We start from the raw sequence: 20,850 nt of genomic DNA, 5'->3' as shown, positions 1-20,850 counted from the left end.
AGGGGCAACTGTAAGATGAAAGGTAGAGCAGGCTACAGAGAAGGCAACTGTAAGATGAAAGGTAGAGCAGGCTACAGAGATTGCAGCTGTAAGATAAAAGGCAGCGCAGGCTGCACAGTGGGGCAGCTGTAAGATGAAAGGTAGCGCAGGCTGCAGCGAGGGGCAACTGTAAGATGAAAGGTAGAGCAGGCTGCAAAGAGTTACAACTGTAAGATGAAAGGTAGACTGAGCTGCAGAGAGCAGCAGCTGTAAAATGGAAGGTAGATCAGGCTACAGAGAAGGCAGCTGTAAGATGAAAGGTAGAGCGGCCTGCAGAGAGAGGCAGCTGTAAAATGAAAGATAGAGCAGGCTACAGAGAAGGCAGCTGTAGATGAAAGGTAGAGCAGACTCAAGAGAGGGGCAGCTGCAAAATGAAAGATAAGGCAGTCTGCAGAGAGGGGCAACTGTAAGATGAAAGGTAGAGCAGGCTACAGAGAAGGCAGCTGTAAGATGAAAGGCAGAGCAGGCTACAGAGAGAGGCAACTGTAAGATAAAAGGTAGAGCGGGCTGCAGAGAAGGGCTGATGTAAGATGAAAGCTAGAGCAGGCTGCGGAGAAGGGCAGCTGTAAAATGAAGGCTAGAGCAGGCTACGAATAGGTTCATCTGTGAGATGAAAGGCAGAGCAGGCTGCAGAAAGGGGCAGCTGTGGTTCACTGTGTGCATGGACAGCAGCGCTGCTGAGATTCACGGTGTGCTTGGACTGCATCGCAGCTGAGATTCACGGTGTGCTTGGACAGCTGCGCTGCTTAGATTCATGGTGTGCTTGGACAGCATCGCTGTTGAGATTCACGGTGTGCTTGGACAGCAGCGCTGCTGATGTTCACGGTGTGCTTGGACAGCATCGTTGCTGAGATTCATGGTGTGCTTGGACAGCAGCGCTGCTTAGATTCACGTTGTGCTTGGACAGCAGCGCTGCTGAGGTTCACGGTGTGCTTAGAAAGCTGAGCTGCTGAGGTTCACGGTGTGCTTGGACAGCAGAGCTCCTGAGGTTCACGGTGTGCTTGGACAGCAGAGCTGCTGAGGTTCATGGTGTGCTTGGACAGCAGAGCTGCTGAGGTTCATTGTGTGCTTGGACAGCAGAGCTGCTGAGATTCACGATGTGCTTGGACAGCAGAGCTGCTGAGTTTCAGGCTGTGCTCAAACAGCAGAGCTGCTGAGATTCACAGTGTGCTTGGACAGCAGCGCTGCTGAGGTTCACAGTGTGCTAGAAAGCAGCGCTGCTGAGGTTCACAGTGTGCTAGACAGCAGATCTGCTGAGATTCATGGTGTGCTTAGAAAGCAGAGCTGCTTAGATTCACGGTGTGCATAGAAATCAGCGCTGTTGAGATTCAGCATGTGCATAGAAAGCAGAGCTGCTGAGGTTCACGGTGTGCTTGGACATCTGCGCTGCATAGATTCACGGTGTGCTTAGAAAGCAGCGCTGCTGTGGGTCACGGTGTGCTTGGGCAGCAGAGCTGCTTAGATTCATGGTGTGCTTGGACAGCATCGCTGCTGAGATTCACGGTGTGCTTGGACAGCAGCGCTGCTTAGATTCACGTTGTGCTTGGACAGCAGCGCTGCTGAGGTTCATGGTGTGCTTAGAAAGCTGAGCTGCTGAGGTTCACGGTGTGCTTGGACAGCAGAGCTCCTGAGGTTCACGGTGTGCTTGGACAGCAGAGCTGCTGAGGTTCATGGTGTGCTTGGACAGCAGAGCTGCTGAGGTTCATGGTGTGCTTGGACAGCAGAGCTGCTGAGATTCACGGTGTGCTTGGACAGCAGAGCTGCTGAGGTTCATGGTGTGCTTGGACAGCAGAGCTGCTGAGGTTCATGGTGTGCTTAGACAGCAGAGCTGCTGAGGTTCACGGTGTGCTTGGACAGCAGAGCTGCTGAGGTTCATGGTGTGCTTGGACAGCAGAGCTGCTGAGGTTCACGGTGTTCTTGGACAGCAGCGCTGCTTAGATTCACGATGCGCTTAGAAAGCAGCGCTGCTGAGGTTCACAGTGTGCTTGGACAGTAGAGCTGCTGAGGTTCATGGTGTGCTTGGGCAGCAGAGCTGCTGAGGTTCACGGTGTGCTTGGACAGCAGAGCTGCTGAGGTTAACGGTGTGCTTAGATAGCAGAGCTGCTGAGGTTCACTGTATGCTTAGACAGCAGAGCTGCTGAGGTTAATGGTGTGCTTAGACAGCAGAGCTGCTGAGTTTCAGGCTGTGCACAAACAGCAGAGCTGCTGAGATTCACAGTGTGCTTGGACAGCAGCGCTGCTGAGGTTCACAGTGTGCTAGAAAGCAGCGCTGCTGAGGTTCACAGTGTGCTAGACAGCAGATCTGCTGAGATTCATGGTGTGCTTAGAAAGCAGAGCTGCTTAGATTCACGGTGGGCATAGAAATCAGCGCTGTTGAGATTCAGCATGTGCATAGAAAGCAGAGCTGCTGAGGTTCACGGTGTGTTTGGACATCTGCGCTGCTTAGATTCACGGTGTGCTTAGAAAGCAGCGCTGCTGTGGGTCACGGTGTGCTTGGGCAGCAGAGCTGCTTAGATTCATGGTGTGCTTGGACAGCAGAGCTACTTAGATTCACGGTGTACATAGAAAGCAGCGCTGCTGAGATTCACGGTGTACATAGAAAGCAGAGCTGCTGAGGTTCAAGGTGTGCTTGGACAACAGCGCTGCTTAGATTCATTGTGTGCTTAGAAAGCAGCGCTGCTGAGGTTCATGGTTTACATAGACAGCAGAGCTGCTGATGTTCATGGTGCACTTAGACAGCAGAGCTGCTGAGGTTCATGGTGTTCTTAGACAGCAGAGCTGCTGAAGTTCATGGTGTGTTTAGACTGCAGTGCTGCTGAGGTTCACAGTGTGCTTAGACAGCAGAGCTGCTGAGGTTCACAGTGTGCTTAGACAGCAGAGCTGCTGAGGTTCCCGGTGTGCTTGGACAGCAGCGCTGCTTAGATTCACGGTGTGCTTGGACAGCAGCGCTGCTGAGGTTCACGGTGTGCTTAGAAAGCAGAGCTGCTGAGGTTCACGGAGTGCTTGGACTGCAGAGCTCCTGAGGTTTACAATGTGCTTGGACAGCAGAGCTGCTGAGGTTCATGGTGTGCTTGGACAGCAGAGCTGCTGAGGTTCACGGTGTGCTAAGACAGCAGAGCTGCTGAGGTTCATGGTGTACTTAGACATCAAAGCTACTGAGGTTCATGGTATGCTTAGACAGCAGAGCTGCTGAGGTTCACGGTGTGCTTGGACAGCAGAGCTGCTGAGGTTCATGGTGTGCTTGGACAGCAGAGCTGCTGAGGTTCACGGTGTTCTTGGACAGCAGTGCTGCTTAGATTCATGGTGCGCTTAGAAAGCAGCGCTGCTGAGGTTCACTGTGTGCTTGGCCATTAGAGCTGCTGAGGTTCATGGTGTGCTTGGACAGCAGAGCTGCTGAGGTTAACGGTGTGCTTAGATAGCAGAGCTGCTGAGGTTCACTGTATGCTTAGACAGCAGAGCTGCTGAGGTTAATGGTGTGGTTAGACAGCAGAACTGCTGAGATTCAGGCTGTGCTCAGACAGAGCTGCTGAGATTCACGGTGTGCTTGGACAGCAGCGCTGCTGAGGTTCACAGTGTGCTAGAAAGCAGCGCTGCTGAGGTTCACAGAGATGCTGAGATTAATGGTGTGCTTAGAAAGCAGAGCTGCTTAGATTCACGGTGTGCATAGAAAGCAGAGCTGCTGAGGTTCACGGTGTGCTTGGACATCTGCGCTGCTTAGATTCACAGTGTGCTTAGAAAGCAGCGCTGCTGTGGGTCACGGTGTGCTTGGACAGCAGAGCTGCTTAGATTCATGGTGTGCTTGGACAGCAGAGCTGCTTAGATTCACGGTGTACATAGAAAGCAGCACCGCTGAGATTCACGGGGTGCATAGAAAGTAGCACTGCTGAGATTCACCGTGTTCATAGAAAGCAGAGCTGCTGAGGTTCAAGGTGTGCTTGGACAGCAGCGCTGCTTAGATTCATTGTGTGCTTAGAAAGCAGCGCTGCTGAGGTTCATGGTTTACATAGACAGCAGAGCTGCTGATGTTCATGGTGTACTTAGACAGCAGAGCTGCTGGAGCTCATGGTGTGTTTAGACTGCAGTGCTGCTGAGGTTCACTGTGTGCTTAGACAGCAGATCTGCAGAGGTTCACAGTGTGCTTAGACAGCAGAGCTGCTGAGGTTCACAGTGTGCTTAGACAGCAGAGCTGCTGAGGTTCACGGTGTGCTTAGATAGCAGAGCTGCTGAGGTTTTGCGGTGTGCTTAACAGAGCTGCTGAGGATCACAGTGTGCTTTTGACAGCAGAGCTGCTGAGGTTCACAGTGTGCTTAGACAGCAGAGCTGCTGACGTTCACTGTGTGCTTAGACAGCAGAGCTGCTGAGGTTCGTTGTGGTCTTAGACTACAGTGCTGCTGAGGTTCATGGTGTGCTTAGACAGCAGAACAGCAGAGCTGCTGAGAATCACGGTGTGCTTAGACTTCGGAGCTGCTGAGGTTCACTGTGTGCTTAGACTAGGCCTGGGCGGTAAATTCCGTTCCGTTCGCGGAATTTGCGGAATTTGGGTAATTTCGCGTTCCGCGGAGAACGCGAAATTGCCCAAAAATCTGCGTTCCGCGACTTCGCGAAATTTTTTGCTTGTTCGCGTTCTCAATATGCGTGTTCGCGAGATATTTCACCCCGAGCATGCAAACAGCGATCGCGAACAGGAAAAATTTATCGCGAACAAGCAATTCTGCGTGTTCGCGGAATTTCTGCGTGTTCGCGGAGATTTTTTACCGTTTCGCGGAGATTTGCGTAACGCGATTACGCAAATTCCGCCCACCCCTAGCTTAGACAGCAGAGCTGCTGAGGTTCACAGTGTGCTTTGATAGCAGCACTGCTAAGGTTCACAGTGTGCTAAGACAGCAGAACTGCTGAGGTTCACAGTGTGCTAAGACAGCAGAGCTGCTGAGGTTCATGGTGTGCTTAGACAGCAGTGCTGCTGAGATTCACGGTGTGCTTAGACTGCAGAGCTGCTGAGGTTCACAGTGTACTTAGACTGCAGAGCTGCTGAGGTTCATGGTGTGCTTAGATTGTAGAGCTGCTGAGGTTCATGGTGTGCTTAGACAGCAGAGCTGCTGATGTTCATGGTGTGCTTAGACTGCAGACTTGCTGAGGTTCAAGGTGTGCTTAGACAGCAGAGCTGTTGAGTTTCACAGCGTACTTTGACAGCAGCATTGCTGAGGTTCAGGTGTGCTTAGACTACAGAGCTGCTGAGGTTCACGGTGTGCTTAGACTGCAGAGCTGCTGAGGTTCACGGTGTACTTAGACAGCAGCGCTGCTGAGGTTCATAGTGTACCTAACCAGCAGAGCTGCTGTGGTTCATGGTGTTCCTAACCAGCAGAGCTGCTTAGATTCAGGTTGTGCTTAGATAGCAGTGCTGCTGAGATTCAGGGTCTGCTTAGACAGCACCGCTGCTGAGGCTCACGGTGTGCTTAGACAGCAGAACTGCTGAGGTTCACAGTGTGCTTAGATAGCAGTGCTGCTGAGGTTCACGGTGTGCTTAGACAGTAGCGCTGATGAGGTTTACAGTATGCTTAGACAGCAGAGCTGCTGAGGTTCATGGTATGCTTAGACAGCAGAGCTGCTGATGTTCACCGTGTGCTTAGATAGCAGTGTTGCTGAGGTTCACGGTGTGCTTAGACAGTGGCGCTGCTGAGGTTCATGGTGTGCATAGACAGCAGAGCTGCTGAGGTTCACAGTGTGCTTAGACAGCGGAGCTGCTGAGGTTCACGGTGTGCTTGGACAGCAGAGCTGCTGAGGTTCACGGTGTGCTTGGACAGCAGAGCTGCTGAGGTTCATGGTGTGCTTGGACAGCACAGCTGCTGAGTTTCATGGTGTGCTTGGACAGCAGAGCTGCTGAGATTCACGGTGTGCTAAGACAGCAGAGCTGCTGAGGTTCACGGTGTGCTTGGACAGCAGAGCTGCTGAGGTTCACGGTGTTCTTGGACAGCAGCGCTACTTAGATTCAAGGTGCGCTTAGAAAGCAGCGCTGCTGAGGTTCACAGTGTGCTTGGACAGTAGAGCTGCTGAGGTTCACGGTGTGCTTGGACAGCAGAGCTGCTGAGGTTAACGGTGTGCTTAGATAGCAGAGCTGCTGAGGTTCACTGTATGCTTAGACAGCAGAGCTGCTGAGGTTAATGGTGTGCTTAGACAGCAGAGCTGCTGAGATTCAGGCTGTGCTCAGACAGCAGAGCTGCCGAAATTCACAGTGTGCTTAGACAGCAGAGCTGCTGAGATTCACAGTGTGCTTAGACATCAGAGCTGCTGAGGTTCACTGTGTGCTTAGACATCAGAGCTGCTGAGGTTCACTGTGTGCTTAGACAGCAGAGCAGCTGCGGTTCATGGTGTGCTTAGACAGCAGAGCTGCTGAGATTAGCAGATAGGACAGGAGGCATCATTGTAAATTCTCTCGTTACATGACCTATGATCACTCTCGGTGATTCCTTCAAAGAGGAAAAAGCACGACTGCCAATGGTTCCCTTCATCATGAGGCTGCAAAGATAAACATAGAAGAAGGACAACTCAACCAAGTCCTGGTACAGCATCATATCATGCTTGGAGTTTAATGTATCGGGACTAGACCCGGGCCCTCATCAAAAATAGGAATAATTGGAATTATTTGCCCTCCCATGCAGTGCTTAAAAGAAAAGGAAAAGGCACAGGCAGGGTCAATAGGTCATGCCTCGGCTGGCATTGCAATGTTATATTGTTTTTAGTGTGCCATAATTTGGCATTACAAATTATTTATTTTTTTAATCATTCAGATATGTAGTTGTTTTACTAATGATGTTTTTTAAATAACAAGCATTTATTTTGGGAAACAGCATTTACACCACAACCGTTACAACGCATGCATTTACCCCGCATAATGTTGCAAAGAAAAAGGTGTGAAGCAGTCGGTAGAAGGTGTTGGATTTAACTTCAACGCCTTCCCTACAGTTGCACACACTGGAGTTGGAATAGAAAATGTATCTATTCCAACTTCCGTGCTCCCCCGACAGCAAGTCGGGGTAAGGTTTGACGTTGCAACGGCATGGTGGGTAATGGCATGCGTTGTAATGTCACATAACTGTAGGAGAGTAGGATCTGCCTCTTATGTTGCCCCCACTTTCTTTTTTATGTTTACACTGGTTTCTGGCTATAGTCTGGCTGGGTCCCTGCTAATCAGGGCCCCAGCCTCTCTGTTCTCTCTAAACAACATGGAGTGCATATTAGGTGCACTAGTGATTGGATACTGTGGTCCCTTGTGAGCCCCTAGTAAATGGTACCTTAGGTACCAAGGGCATAGGTACTTCACAGGCCTACCAGGGGCTTAAGCATGTATTATGCCACCCCTGGGAAGCAGACTAAATCTGACACCACAGGCCTGCTACAGCAGCCTGGGTGAGGTGGTGCTAGCACTCCTCACTGAGATATAGGTTCACTATATCTCACCCTGCACACACATATAAACCTATCAGTCACCCCTAAGGAAGGCCCTATCAATCCTGAGGGCAGGGTGCTTGGTTTCCATGTGAGGGGGTGCCTCTGCCTGAGCAGGGACCCTCTGCAGCTCTCAGAGTCCATTCTCTGGGGCTGTTTGTGAATGCGGTCAAACCATATACTCTTAAGTGCATTATAACCTTGCGGTAAATGCTAACTTTGGGATGGCTGCATCAAAACATGTTGTGTTTGGTGTGAAAAGCTTTGGAATCCTATCCCCACACCAGTAACTGGTGTGGGAGTATGATCCCACCCTTCTAGAGGGATAGACATGTACCTACTGTAGAAACGCGGTAGAATCCTGAAGAGCCCTGGTGTTAGACGGACCGGGAGGGTCGGCCGAGGACAAGGGGAGAGGTCTCCGGGGAGAGCCGTCTCCAGCGATCGTACAGACAAATAACTTCCCCCCCACAGACAGATACCACACAAGGAGATGAGTTAGCGTTCTTTATAAGCACTTCTTAAGGTACGATGAAAAGGTACAAGGAGGTCTGGACTCAGGGGTCCCCTCGATTCAAGTCTCTCAAGATGGGAAAGGGGGTAGCGGGACAGTCTGGTTACCAGTCTGGTAGTTGAGGTGGTATGGTGGGTAGCTCACAATCCTCGAGCTTAGGTGGTCTAGCTGGTACGGGCCGCGGCAGCGCCAGCAGGTCCCAGTGAAGATGGTCGATACACGGGCCGCGGCAGCGCCAGCAGGTCCCAGAGAAGATGGTCGATGTACGGTCCGCGGCAGCGCCAGCAGGTCCCGGTGAAGATGGTCGTTACAACGGGCCGCGGCAGCGCCAGCAGGTCCCGACGAGGATGGATGTTGCAGAAGGCCGCGGCAGCGCCAGCAGGCAGGACGATAGATCACAAGATAGGGCTACGGCAGCGCCAGTAGTCCGTCAAGGCTGAGTTCTCTCGGTGTCTCTCGACTCCAGGATACAACTGCCTTCCTGCTCCACAGCTGCTCCAGTTATAGGGCAGGTGCCCTTTGATGTCCGGACCCTCGCACTTGGGGGTCGGAGGGTCCGGGATGAAGGTGTCCAGACACCCAGCGGGGGGGTGGAGCCGGTGCCTGGGGGAGCTGGAGGCGATCGTCACCTGGCGGGGGAGAGTCCTTGGCACTTCGTCCTCCCATTGACCTGCCAAGTGATCCGCTCACCTCCTGGGTGGATGGTGGTGCCGGGATGTCGGGGCCGGCCAGGCCCAGGGTTAGGGTCGGGGGGAGGCCACGCGGCCTCGTGGCGCAGGGCCCAAGATGGCGGCTTGACCCGGCCGAGGGAGCCGGTGGTGGCTTGGGCCCGTGCTACAGGGAGGTCCGAGGGCAGGAGTTCCGTCGGGAGACGGGGTGCGGGTGATTCTCGTGGGCCGCGCCTGGGGGGCCGGGGCTTGGGCCTTGTCATGCGGGGAGGGCGCAAGCCCTTCGTGTGGCCTGTCCAACATGCATCCCCCCCAGCTGAAGGCGGGGAGAGTCACCCATCTCCTTGGGGACTCTCTTCGTCGAGGCGGAAGAAGCGGGACAGGCCATCTGCGTTGGCGTGGTCTTGGCCTGGTCGGTGCTCCACGGTGAAGTCCATTCCCTGCAGGGAGATGGACCAGCGCAATAGTTTTGGGTTTTCCCCCCGCATCTGCCTCAGCCACTGCAGGGGTCTATGGTCGGTTTGTACCCGGAAGTGGGTACCGAAGAGATAGGGCCGGAGCTTTTTGAGGGCCCACACCACTGCGAAGGCCTCCCTCTCGATGGTGCTCCAGCGCTGTTCTCGGCCCAGGAGACGTCGGCTGATGAAGGCCACCGGCTGGTCATGACCCTCGGGGTTCACTTGGGACAGAACCGCTCCGATGCCGTGGTCGGAGGCGTCTGTCTGTACTACGAATTCCCGACTGTAATCGGGGGCCTGGAGCACAGGGGCGGTGCACAGGGCGGCCTTCAGCTTTTCGAAGGCCGCTTGACAATCGGGGGTCCAGTTAATCCGCTTTGGTTGGTTCTTGGACGTGAGACCCGTGAGGGGCCCCACAATGCTGCCGTAGTCCCTCACGAACCGCCGGTAGTAGCCGGTGAGCCCCAAGAAGGCTCGGACTTCGGTCTGAGTGACGGGGGGCTGCCAGGACTGGATGGCAGCAATCTTAAGTTGCAGTGGGGCCACCAGCCCGCTCCCCACCTGGTGCCCCAGGTAGGTCACGGACCCTTGACCAATTTGGCATTTGCCGGCCTTAATCGTGAGGCCGGCCCGCTGGAGGGCCTGTAGGACCTCCTGGAGGTGGAGGAGGTGGTCGGACCAGTGGCGGCTGTATACGGCGATATCGTCCAGGTAGGCAGCGCTGAACTCTTCGAGCCCCGCCAGGACCTGGTTCACAAGACGTTGAAATGTAGCGGGGGCGTTCTTCATGCCAAAGGGCATGACCTTGAAGTGGTAGTGGCCATCGGGGGTAGAGAAGGCGGATCGTTCTTGAGCTCGGGGTGTGAGACCGATCTGCCAGTAGCCCGCTGTTAGGTCGAAGATACTGAGGTAGCGGGCGGCCCCCAGCCGGTCGATCAATTCATCCGCTCTGGGGATAGGATGAGCGTCGGTTCGGGTGACAGCGTTCAAGCCCCGGTAGTCGACGCAGAATCTCAGTTCAGGTGTGGTGCCGGGGGCAGCGGCTTTGGGGACCAATACAACTGGACTGGCCCAGGGACTGTCCGAGGGCTCGATGACCCCGATCGTGAGCATTTTGGCCACTTCCTCTTGTATGCAGGCCCGTACCCGATCTGGTACGCGGTAGGCCCGGTGCCGGACAGGGGGACTGTCCCCGGTGTCTACGTCGTGCAAGCACCAAGGGGTGACCCCGGGAGTGAGGGAGAACAGTGAAGCGAACCGCAGCAGGAGGTCCCGGCAGCCCTGGCGTTGCTCTGGGGTGAGGGCATCGGAGAGCCGGACCCCGTCCACGGAACCGTCTTTCTCCTGAGTCTTCAGGAGATCAGGGAGAGGCTCGGAGTCTTCTTCCGCCCCACTGTCTGTAGCCATCAGGAGGCTGAGTTCTGAGCGCACAAAGTGTGGTTTGAGTCTGTTGGTGTGGAGGACCCGAAGGGGGTTCCGGGTGGTCCCCATGTCAATGAGGTAAGTGACGGGGCTTTTGCGCTCGACCACCTTGAAGGGCCCCGTCCACTTATCTTGCAAGGCACATGGTTCGGTGGGGGACATCACCCACACTTGTTGTCCAGGTTCGAACTCGACGGAGGAGGCATTGTGATCATACCATCTCTTCATGTCTTCCTGGCTGGCCTCGAGGTTCGCCTTGGCCATCTCCCTGAAGCGCCGGGTCTGATTACGTAGGGCCAGGAGGTACTTGAAGACGTCTGGAGGGGTCTTTAGGGGGGCCATCTCCCAACCTTCTTTGACTAGGCTGAGGGGCCCTCGCACAGGGTGCCCGTACAGGAGTTCGAAGGGGCTAAAACCGAGGGACTTCTGGGGAACTTCCCGGTAGGCGAAGAGGAGGCACGGGAGTAGTACATCCCACTGGCGACGGAGGGGCTCTTCCAATCCCCCAATCATCCCCTTGAGAGTGCGGTTGAATCGCTCCACTAGTCCGTTCCCTTGGGGGTGATAGGGGGTCGTGAATCGGTAGGTGACCCCGCACTGTTGCCAGAGGGACTTCATGTATTTGAAGATGAAGTTCGTGCCTCGGTCGCTGACGACTTCTCGGGGGAAGCCCACCCGGGAGAAGATCCCCATTAGGGCCCGGCCAACCACCGGAGCTGTTACTGTTCGTAGAGGCACCGCCTCGGGGTAGCGGGTGGCGTGATCCACCAGTACTAGGATGAACCTATGTCCTTGTGCCGTGCGGAGGTCCAGGGGCCCCACAATGTCTATTCCTACCCTCTCGAATGGGGTGGTGACCACCGGGAAGGGTTGTAGAGGGGCCTTCAGCTTACAGCCACTCTTCCCGCTGGCCTGGCACGTGGGGCAGGACCGGCAGTGGTCCAGGACGTCGTTCCGCATCTTCGGCCAGAAAAAGTGGGTCACTAGGCGACTGTAAGTTTTGTCTTGGCCCAGGTGTCCAGCCAGGGGGACATCGTGGGCCAGATTGAGCAGGAAGTTTCTGAAGCGGAGAGGTACCACCAGTACTCGACCGGCCCCTAGCTCTGCGATCCTCTGTTCGCTGTATAGCAGGTCGTTCTCCCAGTAGACCCAGTGAGTTCCGGTGGAGTCCCCTGCGCTCTGGGCGCTGGCTTGTTGGCGGAGTCCCTCGAGGGAGGGGCAAGTCTTTTGCTCCTGGCGGAACTGTTCTTGGGTGGGCCCCCCTTCTTGACGCCACTGAGCCAGGCCGGGGACGTCCTGGAGGTGCGCGTCCCCTTCGGTCGTTGGCTCCGGGGGGTTGGCCTCATCGTTGTCTTCTACTGGGGCGACCGGGGGCGGAGGTGCTGGCCATTCCGGTTCTTCTGGTCGGGGAACGGCACGGGCTGCCCTGGACCGGGTGGTTACGCAGGCCCAGTCCGGGAGGCCCAGCATCCCCAGGTGCTCTCTTCTCTCGACGGTGGCCCATTGGGAACTCTCAAGGTCATTCCCCAGGAGGCAGTCCACGGGGGCATAATCCCGGACCGTCACTTTCAGCAGGCCGGAGACCCCTCCCCATTCGAAGGGGACGCAGGCCATTTGATACAGACTTTCGGAATTGTCAGCTGAGCGGACGGGGCAGAGAATGTTCGGCAGGATCTGCTCGGGTTTCACCAGGTGACAGCGGACGGCCGTCACACTGGCGCCTGTGTCACGTAAGGCCTCGGCCCGATGCCCATTAATGGTCACCCACTGACCGTATTTCCTGGTGTTGGCGGGTAGGGGAGCCCGCGGGACTATGTCTTTTCCCCCTAGGCACGCTAGAACCATGGCGGCCGGTTCCCACTCTTGCTGGGCCGGCTCATACTCTTCCTGTTCCTCTGACAGTCGTTCTTCCCCCAGGGCGGCGGCAGCTACCTGGCGGGGCTTGGGTGTTTGGTTCTGCGGGCAGCTCGGGTCATTGGCGTAATGGCCGACTCGCTGGCATCGGTGGCACGTGACATTGGCTCGGAACCCTGGACGCATCGGGGGGTTTCCCCGGCCGGCCGGGGGTGGGGTGCTGGCCACGGGTGTTGCCGGGAGGGTGTCTCTCCCTCGCCCCTGGCCTCCTCCTCCTCCCCGAGGACGGTGCTGGCCTTGGTTGCTTCGGTTCTGCTCGTGCGGTCCTCTCCGGCCCACTCGGGTGCTCTCCCATCGGTCAGCTTCAGCGGCGAGCTGCCGGGGGTCGGTCAATTTACTGTTGAGGAAGTGCTGCCTGAGCTCGACGAAGCAGTTGTTCGACAGGTGTTCCCATACCATGAGGTTAAAGAGTTGTTCGTAGGTCGTTACATGGCTCCCCTTGATCCACCCCTCGAAGGCTCTGCTGAAATAGTTTACGTACTCCACCCAAGTTGTACCCGGGATCCGGGTGCAATCTCTGAACCTCTGGCGGTACATCTCGGGTGTGGAGGGCAGCCTTCATGTGGTCGTAGGACGACATTTGGTGATCTGGGAGCTGCAACAGGGCATCGCGACCTTCGTTGACGAACCTCCCCCATAGTCCAGCTCCCCAATCACTCCGGTCGATCCGGTGGGAGGTCATGGCGATCTCGTAGGCTTTGAACCACTGTTGTATGTCGTCTTCTCGGACATACTCTCGGACAACATCCTTGGGGATGTGGACTTTTTTCTCGGTTGCCCCTGGGGTGTGCGGTCGCTCAGGCACCCCCGTCTCTTTATTCTGTTTCCGAAGTTCTATTTCCGTCAGTTTGCGTTCGTGTTCGAGTGTTATTCTTTTTTCCTCAAGCTCTCTCTGTCTCTGTTTTTCTTCTCGCTCCTCTCGGAGCCGCAGATGCTCTAGATTTAGTTTCTGCTCGGCTAACTTTAGTTCACCGTCCATCTTGAGTCGTGCCATTTCCAACTCGTGTAATCTAGTCCTTTCTCTTTCCTGGATCTCCTCCTGCGAGAGGCCCGTTCCCCTCTCCTCGGGAGCCGTGGCGTTCCCTTGTGGTGCGACACTGTTTTGGTCGGAGGATCCGGTGATCCCAGTTTCTGCCCACGACTCAAGGGCGCGCTTCAAATCCTCTTTGGTACTCAGGCCGGTGGTAGCAATGCCTAGTTCCATGCAGAATTGTTTAAGTTCGCGGTGGTTATACTCTTCCAACTTATCCATTTGGAACTTTTCAGTGGAACCGCTATCTTTAGCTGACATCGTGGTTTTGTCGTGGGGTGAGCTACTCTCTGTACGATTACGCGTTGATTCGGATCGCGCCGCTGGCCACCAATGTTAGACGGACCGGGAGGGTCGGCCGAGGACAAGGGGAGAGGTCTCCGGGGAGAGCCGTCTCCAGCGATTGTACAGACAAATAACTTCCCCCCCACAGACAGATACCACACAAGGAGATGAGTTAGCGTTCTTTATAAGCACTTCTTAAGGTACGATGAAAAGGTACAAGGAGGTCTGGACTCGGGGGTCCCCTCGATTCAAGTCTCTCAAGATGGGAAAGGGGGTAGCGGGACAGTCTGGTTACCAGTCTGGTAGTTGAGGTGGTATGGTGGGTAGCTCACAATCCTCGAGCTTAGGTGGTCTAGCTGGTACGGGCCGCGGCAGCGCCAGCAGGTCCCAGTGAAGATGGTCAATACACGGGCCGCGGCAGCGCCAGCAGGTCCCAGAGAAGATGGTCGATGTACGGTCCGCGGCAGCGCCAGCAGGTCCCGGTGAAGATGGTCGTTACAACGGGCCGCGGCAGCGCCAGCAGGTCCCGACGAGGATGGATGTTGCAGAAGGCCGCGGCAGCGCCAGCAGGCAGGACGATAGATCACAAGATAGGGCTACGGCAGCGCCAGTAGTCCGTCAAGGCTGAGTTCTCTCGGTGTCTCTCGACTCCAGGATACAACTGCCTTCCTGCTCCGCAGCTGCTCCAGTTATAGGGCAGGTGCCCTTTGATGTCCGGACCCTCGCACTTGGGGGTCGGAGGGTCCGGGATGAAGGTGTCCAGACACCCAGCGGGGGGGTGGAGCCGGTGCCTGGGGGAGCTGGAGGCGATCGTCACCTGGCGGGGGAGAGTCCTTGGCACTTCGTCCTCCCATTGACCTGCCAAGTGATCCGCTCACCTCCTGGGTGGATGGTGGTGCCGGGATGTCGGGGCCGGCCAGGCCCAGGGTTAGGGTCGGGGGGAGGCCACGCGGCCTCGTGGCGCAGGGCCCAAGATGGCGGCTTGACCCGGCCGAGGGAGCCGGTGGTGGCTTGGGCCCGTGCTACAGGGAGGTCCGAGGGCAGGAGTTCCGTCGGGAGACTGGGTGCGGGTGATTCTCGTGGGCCGCGCCTGGGGGGCCGGGGCTTGGGCCTTGTCATGCGGGGAGGGCGCAAGCCCTTCGTGTGGCCTGTCCAACACCTGGCATCCCAAAATGGATGCCACCAGCACAGACACTAGGCTGCCCTCCTGCTGATAACCGAAACTCACAGTGGAGGAGGCCCAACAATAGGCATTCATTTCTGGGGGGATTGATGTGTTTACTGTGTGTGTGGTTACAAATGCTTAACTGACTAACGCCTGGAGAATAGCCTTGGCTGCTCACGCCACGCACCTAGAGGGTGAGCAAGGGTCATTCCAAAGGGGTTATCCTGTTCCCTGATGTAGAGGAGAGGGTTCCTGCTTGACACAAGGGCAACCTTGCGCCAACCAGAGACCCCCAAGTCTAACACGGTATGTCACTGAAGATCAAGGAAATACTTTTAGGCGGATGTGAACAATGTGCACAGGCCTTTGAGTTTCCCTGCTGAAGTCTGTGGAGGGCGGAAGCAAAGTGTGAACAAGGTTTTAACAGACCAATGGGTGAAGATTTCTTATCAGAATCCCGTCTGTGCTACATATCAAGCAGCGTATTAATAGGCAGGTCACTGCAACAAGTGCTGAATTTGTGACTTTACCATTTACACCACAGAAGAGGGTCTCCAGCATAAACAACATATTTATCTATTTATGTACATTTAGCCCCGCCTCTGCCAGTCTGAGAACTCCCCCCAGGAGACTCGTATATAAAACTGGCATGGTCGGATGTATAAGGTCGGATGTGTCACTAGAGGGGAGTAAGTCAAGGACGGGAAGGAAATGAAGATAAAACTGAAGCTGTGACACCCCTGTCTGTGCTCTGCTTTACTCCTCTCCATATCTCTTCTCTCCTACAGGTTGGAAGGCTGCTCCCTCACCAATTCATGCTGCGAAGACCTCTCCTCTGTCCTGGAAACAAACACATCTCTCACAGAGCTCGACCTGAACTACAATAATGATCTGAGAGACACTGGAGTGAAGAAGTTGTGTGAAGGCCTAAAACATCCCGGTTGCAAACTACAGACACTGAGGTACAGAGCTGTGCAGGTCGTATCACGTCATTGATTTAAAAAATATACATCGTAGGTGGGGCTCACACATCTATTTTAAAAATGCCTTGAAATGTTTACATTATTGCCTCTTTTCTGTTAATGTCGGGAGAAAGGCACCCATTAATAACATTTGTGAATTAGGTCAGGTTTGTGAAGTAGGGGTACCCAAGCCCCAATCCATGGTCATGATAGAAGCCCCTCTCATGGTGCAGAGGGGCACTTTTTAAAGCCTGTTTCTCCAGTATTTGGGATAAAATGGAATAGGTCTTACCCAGAGGGCAGGACTGTTCCTTCCAGGGAGGGCGCCTACCCCACCAGTCTCCCTGCTGTTACCAGACCGGCTGCTGGATACGAGGCCAAGGAATGTCAGTGAGACATGGGGGGCTCCGAGACCCTCTTCACATTCTGCAGGAGGGAGCTGTAAGATGAAAGGTAGAGCAGGCTGCAGAGAGGGGCAACTGTAAGATGAAAGGTAGAGCAGGCTGCAAAGAAGGGCAGCTGTAAGATGAAAGGCAGAGCAGGCTGCAGAGAGGGGCAACTGTAAGATGAAAGATAGAGCAGGCTACAAAGAAGGCAGCTGTAAGATGACAGGTAGAGCAGGCTGCAGAGAATGGCAGCTTTAAGATGAAAGGTAGAGCAGGCTGCTGAAAGCGGCAGGTGTAAGATAAAAGGCAGAGCAGGCTGCAGAGAGGGCCAGCTGTAAGATGAAAGCTAGAGCAGGCTGCAGAGAGGGGCAGCTGTAAAATGAAAGGAGGAGCAGACTGTAGAGAGGGGCAGCTGTAAGATGAAAGGTAGAGCAGGCTGTGGAGATTGGCAGCCGTAAAATGCGAGGTAGAGCGGGCTGCAGAGAGGGGCAAAAGTAAGATGAAAGGTAGAGTGGGCTGTACACTGGGGCAGCTGTAAGATGAAAGGTAGAGTGGGCTGCAGAGAGGGGCAACTGTAAAATGAAAGGTAGAGCAGGCTGCAGAAAAGGGCAGCGGTAAGATGAAAGATGCAGCAGGCTACAGAGAAGGCAGCTGTAGAAAGCAGAGCTGCTGAGGTTCACGGTGTTCTTAGACAGCAGAGCTGCTGAGGTTCATGGTGTGTTTAGACTGAGGTGCTGCTGAGGTTCACTGTGTGCTTAGACAGCAGAGCTGCTGAGGTTCACAGTATGCTGAGACAGCAGAGCTCCTGAGGTTCACGGTGTTCTTAGACAGCAGAGCTGCTGAGGTTCATGGTGTGTTTAGACTGCAGTGCTGCTGAGGTTCACTGTGTGCTTAGACAGCAGAGCTGCTGAGGTTCACAGTGTGCAGAGACAGCTGAGCTGCTGAGGTTCATGGTGTTCTTAGACAGCAGAGCTGCTGAGGTTCACAGTGTGCTGAGACAGCAGATCTGCTGAGGTTCATGGTGTTCTTAGACAGCAGAGCTGCTGAGGTTCATGGTGTGTTTAGACTGCAGTGCTGCTGAGGTTCACTGTGTGCTTAGACAGCAGAGCTGCTGAGGTTCACAGTGTGCTTAGACAGCAGAGCTGCTGAGGTTCACAGTGTGCTTAGACAGCAGAGCTGCTGAGGTTCACGGTGTGCTTAGACAGCAGAGCTGCTGAGGTTCACGGTGTGCTTAGACAGCAGTGCTGCTGAGATTCATGGTGTGCTTAGAAAGCAGAGCTGCTTAGATTCACGGTGTGCATAGAAAGCAGAGCTGCTTAGATTCACGGTGTGCATAGAAATCAGCGCTGCTGAGATTCACCATGTGCATAGAAAGCAGAGCTGCTGAGGTTCACGGTGTGCTTGGACAGCAGTGCAGCTTAGATTCACGGTGTGCTTAGAAAGCAGCGCTGCTGTGGGTCACGGTGTGCTTGGACAGCAGAGCTGCTGAGATTCACGGTGTGCATAGAAAGCAGCGCTGCTGAGATTCACGGTGATCATAGAAAGCGGCACTGCTGAGGTTCATGGTGTGCTTGGATAGCAGCAATGCTTAGATTCATGGTGTGCTTAGAAAGCAGCGCTGCAGAGGTTCATGGTGTACTTAGCAGAGCTGCTGAGGTTCATGGTGTTCTTAGACAGCAGAGCTGCTGAGGTTCATGGTGTTCTTAGACAGCAGAGCTGCTGAGGTTCATGATGTGTTTAGACTGCAGTGCTGCTGAGGTTCATGGTGTGCTTAGAAAGCAGAGCTTCTGAGGTTCACGGTGTGCTTGGACAGCAGAGCTGCTGAGGTTCATGGTGTGCTTGGACAGCAGAGCTGCTGAGATTCACGGTGTGTTAAGACAGCAGAGCTGCTGAGGTTCACGGTGTGCGTAGATAGCAGAGCTGCTGAAGTTCACTGTATGCTTAGACAGCAGAGCTGCTGAAGTTAATGGTGTACTTAGACAGCAGAGCTGCTGAGGTTCAGGCTGTGTTCAGACAGCAGAGCTGCTGAGGTTCTCGGTGTGCATAGAAAGCAGTGCTGCTGAGATTCACGGTGTGCATAGAAAGCAGCACTGCTGAGATTCACGGTGTTCATAGAAAGCAGAGCTGCTGAGGTTCACAGTGTGCTTGAACAGCAGCCCTGCTTAGATTCATGGTGTGCTTAGAAAGCAGCGCTGCTGAGGTTCATGGTGTACTTAGACAGCAGAGCTGCTGAGGTTCATGGTGTTCTTAGACAGCAGAGCTGCTGAAGTTCATGGTGTGTTTAGACTGCAGTGCTACTGAGGTTCACTGTGTGCTTAGACAGCAGAGCTGCTGAGGTTCACGGTGTGCTTAGACAGCGGAGCTGCTGAGGTTCACGGTGTGCTTAGAGAGTAGAGCTGCTGAGGTTCACGGTGTGCTTAGACTGTAGAGCTGCTGAGGTTCACAATGTGCTTAGACAGCACAGCTGCTGAGGTTCAAAGTGTGCTTAGACAGCAGAGCTGCTGAGGTTCGTTGTGGTCTTAGACTACAGTGCTGCTGAGGTTCATGGTGTGCTTAGGCAGCAGAACAGCAGAGCTGCTGAGGTTCACTGTGTGCTTAGACAACAGAGCTGCTGAGGTTCACAGTGTGCTTTGACAGCAGCACTGCTAAGGTTTACAGTGTGCTAAGACAGCAGAACTGCTGAGGTTCACGGTGTGCTTAGACTTTAGAGCTGCTGAGGTTCACGGTGTATTTAGACTGCAGAGCTGCTGAGGTTCATGGTGTGCTTAGATTGCAGAGCCTCTGAGGTTCATGGTGTGCTTAGACTGCATAGCTGCTGAGGTTCACTGTGTGCTTAGGCAGCAGAGCTGTTGAGGTTCATGGTGTGCTTAGACTGCAGAGCTGCTGAGGTTCACTCTGTGCTTAGACAGCAGAGCTGCTGAGGTTCAAGGTGTGCTTAGACAGCAGAGCTGCTGAGGTTCAGGTGTGCTTGGACAGCAGAGCTGCTGAGGTTCACGGTGTGCTTTGACAGCAGTGCTGCTGAGGTTCACGGTGTGCTTTGACAGCAGTGCTGCTGTGGTTTAGGTGTGCTTAGACTGCAGCGCTGCTGAGGTTCACGGTGTGCCTAACCAGCAGAGCTGTTGAAGTTCATGGTGTGCTTAGACAGCAGAGCTGCTGAGGTTCCCGGTGTGTTTAGACAGCAGCGCTGCTGAGGTTCACGGTGTGCTTAGAACATCAGAGCTGCTGACGTTCCTGGTGTGCCTAACCAGCAAAGCTGCTGACGTTCATGGTGTGCCTAACCAGCAGATCTGCTGAGATTCATGGTGTACCTAACCAGCAGAGCTGCTTAAAATCAGGTTGTGCTTAGATAGCAGTGCTGCTGAGATTCAGGGTCTGCTGAGACAGCACCGCTGCTGAGGTTCACGGTGTGCTTGGACAGCAGTGCAGCTTAGATTCACGGTGTGCTTAGAAAGCAGCGCTGCTGTGGGTCACGGTGTGCTTGGACAGCAGAGCTGCTGAGATTCGCGGTGTGCATAGAAAGCAGCGCTGCTGAGATTCACGGTGTTCATAGAAAGCAGCACTGCTGAGGTTCACGGTGTGCTTGGATAGCAGCAATGCTTAGATTCATGGTGTGCTTAGAAAGCAGCGCTGCGGAGGTTCATGGTGTACTTAGCAGAGCTGCTGAGGTTCATGGTGTACTTAGACAGCAGAGCTGCTGAGGTTCATGGTGTTCTTAGACAGCAGAGCTGCTGAGGTTCATGATGTGTTTAGACTGCAGTGCTGCTGAGGTTCACTGTGTGCTTGGACAGCAGAGCTGCTGAGGTTCATGGTGTGCTTAGAAAGCAGAGCTTCTGAGGTTCACGGTGTGCTTGGACAGCAGAGCTGCTGAGGTTCATGGTGTGCTTGGACAGCAGAGCTGCTGAGATTCACGGTGTGCTAAGACAGCAGAGCTGCTGAGGTTCACGGTGTGCTAAGACAGCAGAGCTGCTGAGGTTCACGGTGTGCTTAGACAGCAGAGCTGCTGAGGTTCACAGTGTGCAGAGACAGCTGAGCTGCTGAGGTTCATGGTGTTCTTAGACAGCAGAGCTGCTGAGGTTCACAGTGTGCTGAGACAGCAGATCTGCTGAGGTTCATGGTGTTCTTAGACAGCAGAGCTGCTGAGGTTCATGGTGTGTTTAGACTGCAGTGCTGCTGAGGTTCACTGTGTGCTTAGACAGCAGAGCTGCTGAGGTTCACAGTGTGCTTAGACAGCAGAGCTGCTGAGGTTCACAGTGTGCTTAGACAGCAGAGCTGCTGAGGTTCACGGTGTGCTTAGACAGCAGAGCTGCTGAGGTTCACGGTGTGCTTAGACAGCAGTGCTGCTGAGATTCATGGTGTGCTTAGAAAGCAGAGCTGCTTAGATTCACGGTGTGCATAGAAAGCAGAGCTGCTTAGATTCACGGTGTGCATAGACAGCAGAGCTGCTGAGGTTCCCGGTGTGTTTAGACAGCAGCGCTGCTGAGGTTCACGGTGTGCTTAGAACATCAGAGCTGCTGACGTTCCTGGTGTGCCTAACCAGCAAAGCTGCTGACGTTCATGGTGTGCC

General features: G+C 54.6%; 1 protein-coding gene across 3 annotated transcripts in view; it reads left to right on the top strand.

Annotated features, from left to right (window-relative positions):
- The window catches only part of LOC146808613 (NACHT, LRR and PYD domains-containing protein 3-like), an 879,818-nt gene that overhangs the window by 334,399 nt on the left and 524,569 nt on the right, over window positions 1-20,850 (top strand). For all 3 annotated transcript variants that reach the window (XM_085623637.1, XM_085623636.1, XM_085623638.1), the window contains one exon: window positions 15,727-15,900. In XM_085623637.1, the coding sequence (XP_085479763.1) occupies window positions 15,727-15,900 (174 nt within the window). The remainder of the gene's footprint in view (window positions 1-15,726; window positions 15,901-20,850) is intronic.

Source organism: Triturus cristatus, chromosome 8 (genome assembly GCF_964204655.1).
Source record: "Triturus cristatus chromosome 8, aTriCri1.1, whole genome shotgun sequence".
NCBI lineage: Eukaryota > Metazoa > Chordata > Amphibia > Caudata > Salamandridae > Triturus > Triturus cristatus.
Note: the sequence above shows the minus strand (reverse complement) of the source record. Positions and strands in the feature narration are given on the sequence as shown.